Here is a 13855-nt window from a genome sequence, read left to right as displayed (position 1 = left end):
ATGGTCCACAAATCCAGTTCCCACCCTCAAATTTTTGTCTTCTTCACTAGTCCTGTCCGGATTTTTAGAGGTTCCGGTCCTGTCCTGTGACTTTCCTCCTCCAATGTCCCTGACAGATTTCCTGGTCCCTTCTCCTCCGCTGGTTTTGGCCAGTTCCCTGGATTCGTTGGCCCCACTGATATCGTCCAGCTCCTCGGCTCTGCCTCTGCCGTTAGCTCTGTGTGGCTCATTATCCTCGCCTCAGGCTTCCCCCCCACCAGCTCAGTGTTGTGCCAAATCCTCGGCTGCAGTTGCAATATATTATACTGCAATATCTCCACCTCGGTCTGTCAGCCCGTCAACTCCGCTCTGGCTCTGTACTCCCTCATCTCCACCGAGGCCCGTCTGCCCTAGGACTCCTCTGGGCTCCCTCGTACATCCGGACAAACCTCGATCGGTCATCGCTCAGCTTGCTCCACGGACTTCCGGGTCACCGGCTGCACCTCAATCCTCCACCCCTTTGGCTTCACCAGGCTCCTCCCTTCCTCAGGTTTCTCCGTCATCCTCAATCGCTCCATCATTGTCCCGGTCAGCCAAATCCCTGGCTCCGCCACTGTCACGCAAGCCAGCCGCTCCACCTTGGGCTTCCAGGCCTTCGATGTCACCCTGGACCATCAGCCTCTCTGCTCCGCCAGTCCCTCCACTCACCATGGTTCCACCTCTGTTGATCGTCTTCCGGGTGTTGCCCAGGCCTTCGACTAAAGCTCCACTGTTGTTCCTCCCACCATCGGCTTCACCATGGTGTTGGTATCCTCGGATTTCTCCGGGTTTCTGTCCTTCACCATCACCACGCCCTCCTCCTAAGCCTTCGCCCTTGACTCTTTTGTTTATGTTCTACTGTTGTGGCGTGAGGTCACGCCTTCTGAGAGGGGGAGCTAATGTCACAGTTATGCTCAGTTTAGTTCAGCTCTAGTCATGTCTGTTGATTTCTCATTAGTTGCCATGGTTTCTAAATAGTTAATCCTTGTCCAGCTGTTCTTGTTTAAATCCCTCATTTGCTATGTGTGTATTTAAACTCCTGTTTCTGTTCTATCCTTCATTAGTTATTTTATGTTATGTATTGCTCCACACTCGTTTTCTTAATAAAGTATATTCAAAAGTATGGATTCTTATTCCTCAACATTTTTTTTTTCATTTAGTACTGCCCTTCAGAGGCTATAGAAGATACTAACATGTTTCCCAGAAGACAAAAAAAAAAAAAAGTACAATTTACCCTGATCTTCAAATTCAAAAAGTTTTTAACCCCTGGCTCTGTTTTATTCCAAACATAACATTAGAAACGTGACGCTCTTGCTCACATGAACTTTCAGTCAGATAATCAGATGCTTACAAACAACTGCACACCTACAACAAAGCATACCGACACATATCTATTCACACAGACACTGACACGCAGAGCTGAAGAGAGCTCAAACACTGGGCAGCAACTGCTCATAAAAATTACATGAGCCGATTTAAGAAGGTAAATGTCAGCTGGAACTAAAGAAATACTCAGAAAACTCTGTCTCCGACACACACATCACACACTGTGAGTTTTAGATAAGCTTAAATGGCAGAAAGTCTCTTACGTACTCTGGGCTTTTGTGTCTGTTGTGCTTGTTGACAGTTCTGCAGATGAGGACGGAGATGTTGGTCCTGATGACTGACAGCTGTCATCTATTAGCAGATAAAAGGCCTCAGAACAGTTTCAAATATTACACACCACATAATTAGTCAACACTGCAGACCTCATCAGCTCATTAGAGGTTGTGTGAGTGTGTGTGTGTGTGTGTTTAAAATCTTTGAAAAGTCCCATTAATGGCCAGGGGGTTGTGAGAATTGATCTTCAATAAATCTGAAGCCATTAACTGTCTGAACAACGAATTCTTATAATAAAACATACTTGCATCCACCACTTACACATCATTCTTGTTGCCATTTGTGACCTATAAGACTTTGGTTAAAGGGTTAGTTCACCAAAAAATAAAAATTCTGTAAGTAATTACTCACCCTCATGTTGTTTTAAACCCGTAAGACCTTTGTTCATCTGCAGAACACAAATTAATTTGGGGCAGCCGTGGCCTAATGGTTAGGGAGTCAGAGGTTGCGGGTTCGAGTCCCAGGTCTGGCAGGGATTGAAGGTGGTGGGAGTGAATAACCAGCACTCTCTCTACTAGGGTTGTAACGGTATGAGATTTTCACGGTATGATAATCGTCTTAGAAAATATCACGGTTTTGTGGTATACGGTATTAAACTATCATTATTATTATTATCATCATCAGCTACAATGACCCTTAAATGAATAAAAAGAGATATGGTTTTTGGTTGAACATGCATTGTAAAGAATTAACAGAATTATAAACATGATTAGCATGTAAAAAATTAGCATGTTACTACATATAACCACATAATGAACCAACAACATGGATATAAAAGGAACTGAAATGTGGCTATAACTTGGATGGGTTATCTGATATAATTGGTCTGGATTCTATAATTCAATACAAAATATATTATTGAAAATGCAATCAGATGAAATGTAACAACATTTGTTTCTCTACAGTAGAGGTTTACTAAATTAAAACATGGGCAAAAAAGCTATACACAACAGTAATATATTTCAGTCATTACTTCATTACTTGGCTAAACCAAACTTTTTTTTTTTTTTTGACAGGTTGTACTAAACACCTATGAGTTTACAGAAATTTTACAAACGTCCATTTCCCGCTCACATTTGAGCGCTGTTGAGCAGATTTGTAAACATCGCTAATTGGCCATAGTGTTCACGCGCTCAACAGACATGACTGTGATTGGCTACAATGATAAGCGCTTCACGCTCCTCACCGAGCGCTCACATATAAGCATAACGAGAGCGTTTTAAAGCCGCGTGTGTCAGCGGATCCCTAATACATCTGCATATAGACTGATCCGCTGACACACGCGGCTTTCAAACGCTTCCGTTGTGCTTAAATGTGAGCGCTCGGTGAGGAGCGTGAAGCGCTTACCATTGTAGCCAATCACAGTCATGTCTGTTGAGCGCGTGAACACTATGATCATTTTTCGGATACCCAAAATATTCCCATACTGCAGATTTTAATTTTTTTTTCGGCGGGAGATAGAGATTAGAATTCGCAGCCTCTGTATCGGACATTTTCGCCGTTGTGCAGGTATGGGAGGAGTCTAAGCAGTCAAGCGGAAAAAAGTTGCATATACACGGCAGCGCGGGTGAGGTCTGGTTTCATTTTTTTTTTTTCAAAACCGCGAATAAGCAAATGTGCATGATATGATAATCGTACATGTCAATATCACAATAAACCGCCATACCGGTATACCGTTACAACCCTGCTCTCTACCCTCAATACCATGACTGAGGTGAGTGAATAACCAGGACTCTCTCCATCCTCAGTACCACAACTGAGTTGAGTTTCTTGAGCAAGGCACCGAACCCCCAACTGCTCCCTGGGCGCTGCAGCGATAGCAATATGGCTGCTCACTGCTCCGGGTGTGTGTGTTTGTTCGCTACTCACTACTGTGTGTGTGCATTTGGATCACAAATTTCGAGTATGGGTCACTATACTTGGCCACACGTCACATCCTTTCCTTTTCCTTCTTTTCCTTTCCTTAAGATGTTCATGATGAAATCCAAGAGATTTCTGACCCTGCATAGACAGTAATGCAATTATTGTAAGGACATAGTTAAAATAGTATGTGGCATGAGTGGTTCACGAGAGTACCACAACACATGCTGGAAAACTGACACAGAAGAGAAGTAATTGATGAATACACTCATACTATCATCCTTTGCATTTCAAAAATGTATCCCATTTCCTCTGAGAGACCAGAATTCGAATAGATAGAGAGGTGTGTGTGTGTGTGTTGGTGTCTTTCTTTAGCATGCGTTAGAGCTGACTGCTTGCCCTTTAACCTCTGATTGGCTGAGGCGTGCTGCGCATTAGAGAGAAAGGTATAATGAGTGATGGACAGCATGTGCATGTGTGTTAGACTGCATTGCAAGTGTCTTCACCTTAGACTACCACATGTATCTTGACAAACAGCAGATGAAGGGTCACTAGATGCCATTTTTCCTGTGATACCCTTAAAAATGTACCACAGTTTTACTGTTGTAGTTTTTAAGTAGTATTTTTGTCAAAATATTAATTAATGAAGGAATAATAATTGTTCTTACAGGGTTTTTTTTAAATGCAAGAACTAGTTCCACTTTCCGTAAGAACAGTGCAGACTTTTTTCATCTGTCTGTATTATAATTTTATTTTGTGTTGTATTTTATTGTTCCAATAAATGCAAAATTTTAACACTCATGCATCCTTGTGCAGGGCTAGATTAACATAAGGGCTAGGTGGAGCTGAAGCCTCAAGGTCTGAGCAATGAGAGAGCCTGAGATTGGTTGTGAAGGAAAGGAAAAGTAGGCCTAGACTGATTGGCCAATAGGAGCACCCACACTTTCCTGGCGATCAACAAAAACTTCACCTGCCCACATTTATCCTTGTCCAGTGTCTTTGTACTCATTTAAACTAGAGTTGCAGGTATTTTTTAATAATAATCAAGTTGATGCGCATAGGAAAGAAACGCCAAAATTAATGTGATGAAACAGCACTACCTCATTAAGCCATGCAGCATCTTAGTCCTAGGGGGCCACTGTCCTGCAGAGTTTAGCTCTAACCCTAAACAAACACACCTGAACAAGTTAATCAAGGTCTTATCTGGTAATGTGAGACGTTCACAGATCAAGTCTTGCACCTCCCGATCTGCTCTCACACAAATCGGGGTCGTCCTGATCATATCAAACATGTTTGATATTCAGCATTTTTAATCGGGATGATCACGCCTATGATTACATCAGTACTTTCACAACAGCCAATGCGCAACTGCAAAACGGCTGCTGTACGGTCCATTGGATAGTGAACATGGAGGAAACTGCTTCTTATGTTTTTGTAGTAACACTGTATAATGTGTTGAAAACATACCACAACTGCATGGAGTAAGGAAAGCTCTGGAGTGAATCGTCTCATTCAACATATGCAAACATTAGTTGCTGAAATGACTGTTGCTCCCTCCGGCATGATAATCTTAATAATAACTTGTAGTGTGTGATGCGCCATGATTTTCAAATCTTGTAGTGCATGCATGTTTAAGATTTCAGGGAAGATAATCTGCAAACATTTTCCTTATGTGTGCGCTGCAACCAGATTTCATAATCGTTTAGGATTTTAAAAATTCTGTAGTGTGAGCCCGGCTTTAGTGGTTCTCAACTCCAGTCCTCGGGCCCATTGCTCTGCACATTTTGTATGTCTCCCTCATTTAACACACCTGACTCAGATCATCAGTTCATTAGGAGAAAGATCCATGAACTGAAAACATACAAAATGTGCAGAGCAGTGGCCCAGAGGACTGGAGTTGAGAACCACTGTTCAAGATCAATAGAAAGCAACAGGCAGGTGTGTTTGATTAGGGTTGGAGCTAAGCTCTGCAGGACAGTGGTTCTTCAGAACAAAAAGTTGCCAATCCCTGACGTAGACATACACTTATACACAAACAATTCTTTTAATATATTTATTGTATACTGCAGCAAAATACATATTCCACAAAATTTTCACGTAACTCAGCTCCATGCTGCCCTCATAGCTCACTGGTTACAATCTTGAAAAATATGTGAAATTGCATCAAATGACGCCTCTTGCTGAGGTCAGGGTTGATTGATCTGCCCCAAGTTTACGGTGTTCCAGATGTTATTTTCAAGTTGGAAGTGGTTAAAAAATCTGACTTGTCTAGAACTCTAATTGCTCCATGTAAACTGGAGTCTTAAGGTAAACTGTACCCCACCAAAAATGCAAGCGCTAAAAGCTGTAAAAATACGGCATTATGGTTATTATCAATGTCACTATTATTATAAGCTACTAATATTAAATATTGGCTAATATAAGGGTAAAATGCCACTTTAACAGAGACTGTTTTAGTTTCATGTATTTAAGATGACTTCAAAATATCTATTATTTGTTTCTGTCTTTTAAATTAATAAATAACTTATTCCGATTAAAAGGCCATATCCCAGCAAAACATATTTGGGGAATATGTGGGCTGTTACGGCATGTAAACTCAAACACAGATGGAAGATTCAAACAGACTGTTTCTTTACAGTTTGAGCACAAGCAGGCAATGCCAGGTAAGAATGATGTTTAATGATATGTAGAAATTAGTATAGAGGACAATAACAGGACTTTCCTTTCTGCAGGCATGGGAGATTGTAGATGGCAGAGCAGGAGGATAGAAGCACACATTTCATTATGATGGGTGAGTATCCAGGTAATACCTCTTTTACACAGGTTAGAGACACTAAGGATGGGACAACCTGGAGTTGAAAGATAACCCTGTAAGTAATCAATTTCACACAAACAAGATCAGACAATGAGGTGAGAGGTGTGTGCTTACAGCATATAGCAGTCCTGATGAGCGTTCTAATAGATTGCAGGTGTGCGTGGTTAGTACTCAGGTGAGGGTGAGCACTGTGATTGAAGGGTTTCAAGGCAATTCTGTTACATGGGTTGGAGGTGCTAACGTTTTTGCCCAAGCAAACCTGTTTGCTTTGACCTCATATATCTGGTGTTAATGAATTTATGATTTTAATATGTTGTAGCCTGAAATATTTAGTATGCATACTCCCTATATACTCCCTATAAAGAAAGAAAGAATCAGGATCATGGACCTGTTTTGTCTTGTTCTTCCCCTGTCTCTGTTTCTGGTTTTCCTTATTTGATCATGTTCATCTCCTTTTTTAGTTTAATTATGAATCCCACGCACCTGTGTTTCCCAATTACCCTGTGTATTTAAGTTCCTGTTTGTTCATTTCTCCCGGTCTACTTTGGATGTACATGTGTTGATTCCTGGTCTTGTTGTGGATTTACCCCGTGTTCACCTATTAAAGACTGTTTACGTTTATTCGTGCCTCCTGCATGCTTTCTAAACACAGTAACGTGACAGAATACAGACTGACTACATTTAACTCCGTGTCTACTCTCCATTTTTGTTTTTGCACAGTTTTTGTTTCCCCTCACAGTAGTGATCCCCTCATGGATCCCCTACTTCTCCCTGGATACCTCCTTGAGGGCAATCCTTGAGGGCCACACCAGACTGCTCCTGATCCTTGCAAGCCTCATCACCTACCTGAAAGACATGCTCTGTGCATTCTACGATGCCAGTTTAAATATCATGTGCAGAGCGCCATCGTCTGAGGATGGTCCTCGAGTGAATTTTGCCACTTTTGTGGAGTGGACACTGGCGAGAAATTAATCTCCAGAGCTGCGGGTGCCGTCAGACCAGGTTGACCAGACCAGCAACCATGCCCGCCACTAGGTAGAAAACCCTGGCCAGTGAGATCGCGGAGAGGAGCTCCACCCACTGCAGCATGGCTGAGGGTGAGCTTTTAATGGACCTGCGTATAACGAGAGCAGAGGTAGACCCAATAGACTTATATTCTGACCTGCCCCCTCTTCTTCCTCCTTCTTTGGAGTTCTATGTCATCCCTTTTCCCACGTCCAGCCTAGAGGGGGCTCCTATTCCAAAGTTAAGCCCAAAGAGGGCTCCTGTTTCCAAGTGAAGCCCTGAGAAATACTCTGCTCCCAAGTCCAGGCCAGAGAGCTCCTGTTTCCAAGTCCAACGTAAAAAGAGACTACTTAAGGTTGTCTACTTAAGGGCTTCCTCAAGAACCCAGAGGTTCACAAATACAATTCCTCTCACCCGCTCCTGCCTCCTCCTCTGCTGTTGTCTGTCTGCTCCTCTGCTCACCCTCAGCCCTCCATCTGTGAGGTGGGCTTGCCGCTGGTCTGCCAGTCTCCATCGCCGTTATGGCTGGAGTATCACTGTCTCCACCTCCAGCCTCAGAGTCTAGGACTCAACCTGTCAGCCCAGCGGCTCTACCATGGTTCCTAGCTCTCTCCTCTCCGGTGTGGCCTGGCAGTCCACTGGCTCCACCGGGCTCCATCATCCCTCCAGCTCTGCCTTGGTCTACTCTAAGTCCCTCCTGTCATCTCCCTGGCTCCTCCCTCTGTCTGGTCCACCCTGGTTCCTCCTGTTTCCTCCTTGGCTCCTTCCTTTATCGTCTCCACCCTGGACTCTGTTTGCTGTCCTCCTTCCGGGTATTCGTCCTCCTCCCGAGCCTCCTCACAAGTTCCCACTGATGTTGTCTACGGCACGAGGGCACGCCTTCCGGAAGTCTTGTTCCCATGCACCTGCGTTTCCCAATTACCCTGTGTATTTAAGTTCCTGTTCGTTCATTTCTCCCCTGTTGGGTCTACTTGTGATACACGTGTTTTAGTTCCTGCTCCTGTTGTGGATTTACCCCGATTTCACCTATTAAAGACTGTTTACATTTATTTGTGCTTCCTGTGTGCTTCCTAAACACCATAATGTGAATAAAAAAAAGAAAGAAAGAAAGAAAGAAAGGCTATAGGACCCTTGGGTTTGCTATAGTCCCAGTGGCCTGTGTGTTCTTAATCCAGACCTGCCCTCATGGCTGAGACCCCAAAGGCATTTCAATAGCTCAAAAAACATACTTAACATTAAAAAATTAGGCTAACACTTCATGACATTTCTTATTTAAGAACTGTTTATGAACAAAATTTCTGCTTAATAACATGCTTCACAGTTATATTCCATGAAAAATGTTGAATAAATCCAAGTAAATATTGTATAATTGTAATATTGTGATTGTGCAGACCGTATCTGAAAATTGGTTGCCTACTTTGTCATACAGCAGAGTGGTAATGCATCAATAACATCTGCCTGCTGGGCTTTGGTTTTCATATCCATATAAGATTATTTTTTTTCTGGGACATCAGTAATAAAAACAATAAGGTCTATCTCAACAGAACAGAGTGTTAAATGAACTGGACTCTTCTAAGCAACTTCTGGCAATGTTTAACAGAGATGTGTGATTGTAAAGACTCAGTGTGAGCGGTTAAGTTGGATGTAGCAGCACAGAGTGTCAGCAGCGTGTTTGTCCGTGAGATCTAATGATGAAATAAACTTGCTGTGACGGAGATGCTTTGAATGATGTCATATAATTACTGGGCTGTGTGTGTATGTGTTTGCTCCTGCTGATTCCCTGAAAGCCTTTCGATGCAAAACAGTGTGACAGGTCTGTTAGCCAGCTGCTCCAGTGTGTGTGCGCTGTTATATTTTAAAGAGCAGCAGAGGAGCTAAGAGAAATGAGCAAGTGGGAGAGAGAGAAGGAGAGAGAAAAGTGATGTGAGCCCCCTGGCTTAGTTTTCTTTCACTCCATAACTACCAGCTGTGCCTCCTCACATGATCATGAGGATCAGATCACACTTACACGCACACACGGACTAATTAAAGCTTATCAGGGCCCATGTTCCTGCACAACTCCTCCGTGAACTGTCACTCAGCACTATACAATGTGGCAACCAGTCAGATATTTCAAACAAAGAATCCAAAACAAAACCAGAATAATTCAGGTGTTCATTTGAATTCATGAGTTGTGTGAACAATCATAAAATTTGGCTCTTTTGTCAAAGCCAGTAAATCTTTAGGATTTAGAAGTGCTGGCAGACAGAGATGTGTTTTCCACAAATCAGACTAGGCAAACAAATCCAACTAGATTAGTAGAGTCCTAGAAAGACAAGCACCAGGGCGTTTAATCGCTGTAAGTGTGTGTTGGGTAAACATGTATGAAAGATTAGCCTGATATTCAAACCTGTGGCTGTTTATAAACTAAAAGACATGTCTGTGAGTGTTTACATTTCATATTAGTGTTCTTTCATGTTCTGGATCTTACTTACTGGCAGTGTGCAATCAGACGTTTATGAAGCCTCATTACATATAAAGTGTGTTAAACCAAGTGTTGGATGGATTAACAGACCATTTTTGGTTGTTTGAGGATGTTTATTAACCTTCTATCTATTTTAATGAAAACGTAAAACAACTGAATGTACAGGCACCAATTACCATTCAAAAAACACACCAGATAAACTAATTTTTGCTTTTCTGAATAGTGTCAATGGCTGCCATTTTTTTGCCATTTTTAATGCATGGATTTTATTTGGTTGATTGCACTAGACATCATTTTCTCTTTCAGAATTCTCTTCTTCTCTCTTTCGTGGTTGTGATGTTTGGCATGCTCATTGTATTATGTGTGTTATCGCTGAACATCTCAGGAGAACCTGTGTGAGGTCAAACGTCAAGTCCCAGAGTTCACTGCTGAACTACACTTCATTAAAATACACACACACACACACACACACACAAAGGATTGTTATTTAAATAAAATAGGAAACACACTATAACACACTCTATTGCTCAGCCATAGGTTTAAAATAAAACCATTTGCAGTTTAGCTTAAATTGGGAGTTTAAATAGGTAATATATGTGACCCTGGACCACAAAACCAGTCATAAGGGTCATTTAAAAAAGCTTTCCATTGTTAGGACAGAAGAATAATTGGCTAAAACACAACTATCTGAAAATCTGCCGTCTGAGGGTGCAAAAAAAAAAAAAAAATCAAAATATTGAGAAATTAAAATTTAAAATTGTCCAAATGAAGTCCTTAGCAATGCATTTTACTAATCACAAATTAAGTTTTAATATATTTTACAAAATAATACCTTCACAGAACATGATCTTTACTTAATATCCTAATGATTTTGGCATAAAAGAAAAATTGATAATTTTGACCCATACAATGCATTGTTGGCTATTGCTACAGCTATACCCGTGCTACTTGACTGCTTTTGTGGTACAGGGTCACATATAAAGATCTCTTCATCATTTACTCACCTTTATGTTTTTTCCAAACCTTTTTGACTTTTTTTCTACTGGAGAACACAACCAAAAATATTTTTAAAGAATGCTGTGGGTCCAAACAACATTGGACCCCATTGACTTTCATTGTTATGGGAAGGAAAAGCTGGGACATTTTACAAAATATCTCTTTTTGGGTTACACAGAACAAAGAAAATCATACAGGTTTGAAACATGAGTGAGCAAATGTGTGAATGTCCCCCCCCAAAGAGCTAAAATCAGTTTACACTTGTTTACACTTGTCCAGATTTAGAACGAAATTTGCTTGTTCATATCTACATGAAACCAATTTATCTAATACCAGAAATTGCATCACACTAGGGGCCACTAGGGGCTCATAAATGCAGAAAAATACTTTCATCTGAGCAAAAATCACCTAGAGAAAATACAGATATGCTGATAGTGTTGTATCCTGATCACCATACTGTGTATAATTAACGCGCTTCTTTTAATTGGGTATATTAGCCAAACACAAGACATCGTTAAACAAAAAGGGACAAATTCAGACAACATATTCTCACACTGGCGCTGAGTTCAGATGACCCTTATATTCCCAGCGACACTACGGACAGGAATGACAAAGAAGTGCCGAGAGTGTGCCGCGCGAAGAGAGGAGATTCATCAACAGTCAGTTTGAAACGAAGAGGGCGGCTCAGTCTGGATACAGAATGAAACCAGAAAATGTACTGTATTTGTTGTTGTTTCCTCCGTGCGCCTTTCCGCCGTCGAGTTTGACATAAATCTCGTCGCCAGAGTCCAGGTGCAGGACGACACTGTTGCTCGCGTAGTCGTAGTTCTGATCGGCGTCTTGTGCGATGGCGCTCGCCCGAACCTGTTCAAATGAACGTAGAATGTCATTCAGTGCGACTGAATTCGCAGCACCTGTGATGGCCTGTATTTTAGAAATGTCTTAAAATGAAACGATGTTCACTGATAAAACGTGTAAACTTGGTTAAATATTTCAAGAGAAATCAGTTTTAATCACGTCATGTTGCTAGGCATGGCTTATAATAATAATGATTAATAATAGACTTTATTACTGCTAAAATTATTATTACTAGTATTTATTTGAATACGTCATACATGCATTGACCTCCCTGTCTGCAGCATCAGCAGCCAATGTTTTATTAATGCACAGTATTATTCACGTTATTTCGTAATGCAGTGTTTATTATGTGCTTTATCCCCCAGAGAACCTGTGAGATTTGGACTTTTGCCTCCAACGCCAGTTGCTAATCAAAGCTTAAACCATTTTTCAGTTTATGATATTTAAAATAACAGAATATGTCTGAGAACATTAACATCCACTGAGTTGTTCAAACGCATCAGTTGTGGATCTTGTAATGATATGCGTAATTACCACATGCGCAGTAACCTGACAGCCGATGCATTTACCAAAGTAATCGTATAACACGAACATAAAATCTTATCAGTATGCGAATAATCAGTGACTTGGAGAGCGTCAATTTTGTGTAATAATTTGTCAGTAGCCTAGAATGTTCTGGACGAAATCTCAGGCAACCCAATTCCCTTTCAGCACCTTAATGCACTTAGTCAATTCTTTCTAGATATATTTCTAGTGTGGAAATCTAGAATGATCAAGAAGGACTGCACATCTAGATTATTTTATGTAACGTCCGATTTAGATACGGCTACAAAGCAACAGTGATTTGTCTAACTTTTGTGCGGAACGCTGTTTAAAAACGAAATGAAATGAAGCTATCTAGGCTGGGGAAAAAAGTTCTTTAAGACCCTCCATCTTTTTTCTTGACCCCGTTTGGGTGACCCAAGTCTTAATTAGCCTTAACTCGCATCATGTGTTTGCTCCTGTAAGCGTAGTAGAAATACCTGTCCATTTTTACAGAGGTCTGCCCACATGCTTGTTCCGTCCCCGCCGCGCATCAGCACATGGTAGGTGAAGTAGTAAATCCCCGACACCTGACACGTAAACTTGCCAGTAGTGGGATCATAGTGATTTCCGACATTTGTTACAACATCATCAAACCGGAGCACTTCGTAGCCTTCGTGAGGGTTCTTGAGACCCACATAAAACGCGATCTTGACGTTCCCCAGCGCTGGACCAACATCACCTGTCTCAGTCCTCGCCGTTCCCGAAGTGATGCCGGTAAATCCAGGTTTGCCGGAGTCTCCAGGTGGTCCCCTTGGACCAGGTGGACCCGGTTCGCCAGGTGGACCCCTGGGTCCCGGTTTGCCCGGACGGCCCGGTTCCCCTCTAGTCCCTTGAGCGAAAGATGGTGGGATGGCACTGAGATCCTGCATCACCTCAAGCGCCGTAGCGCTTGGTTTGGGGTTGTACGGATCACAGATCATCCGGCAAGTTCCCATCATTTCGTAGTGCGCTGAAACCACTGAGGTCTGGACCAGAAGCGGAATTGCGATGACCAGCGCCACGATCATGACGATGCCCACGACCGCGCCAATAATTCGCTTGCTGTGGAGCACCCGGGAAGCTCGCGCTAAAAAGTCCGGCTCGTTTTTGGAGGAAATGGTGACACGCGAACTGGAAAGGACGGCAAGGGAAAAAAAATCGTTTTTTTTTAAATGTATATAAAAGTACACACACTCCCCACCAACACAGAAACGTGCCGTACCTCCTTCTTGTGACCTCTGGCAGTATAGCACTGTCTGTGCCAGAGTTGTCAGAGAAACTATTGGCTTTGGCACGCGCGCCGGAGCGGTGAAGGTTGCGTGCAGAGAGAGAAGACGCGCTGACTGACGTAGCAAAACGTTTGCAGTTTGGATGAACGATGCTAAGATGATAATATCTCCTCTAAAGCTATAAATAAGTATAGAGAACGATCGGAGCGTAACAAAACATATGTTCTCGTTCAACAGAATTGGTTTTAAACCCATTTCTCTCTACAGACTTGTAATTGAGTTAATTGGCATTCATAACAGGTTTAAGTTTAGCCATTGTTTTCAGTTCTAAGCAAATATTAGAAAGAGGAATGTTGTATTTATTCACGTTCATCACTGTCCATGCTG

The 13855-nt window shown here is 42.0% G+C and overlaps 1 protein-coding gene across 1 annotated transcript; it reads right to left on the bottom strand.

The window, feature by feature from the left end:
• Window positions 1-11278: 11278 nt before the first annotated feature.
• c1ql2 (complement component 1, q subcomponent-like 2) lies at window positions 11279-13449 on the bottom strand. Its single transcript, XM_051119581.1, has 2 exons — window positions 12698-13449; window positions 11279-11681 (listed from the first exon to the last, which is right to left on the bottom strand). Exons 1-2 carry the CDS (start codon window positions 13265-13267, stop codon window positions 11502-11504), a joined length of 750 nt encoding a protein of 249 aa, XP_050975538.1. The 5' UTR covers window positions 13268-13449; the 3' UTR covers window positions 11279-11501.
• Window positions 13450-13855: the final 406 nt, after the last annotated feature.

This window comes from Labeo rohita, chromosome 9, assembly GCF_022985175.1.
Source record: "Labeo rohita strain BAU-BD-2019 chromosome 9, IGBB_LRoh.1.0, whole genome shotgun sequence".
NCBI lineage: Eukaryota > Metazoa > Chordata > Actinopteri > Cypriniformes > Cyprinidae > Labeo > Labeo rohita.
Note: the sequence above shows the minus strand (reverse complement) of the source record. Positions and strands in the feature narration are given on the sequence as shown.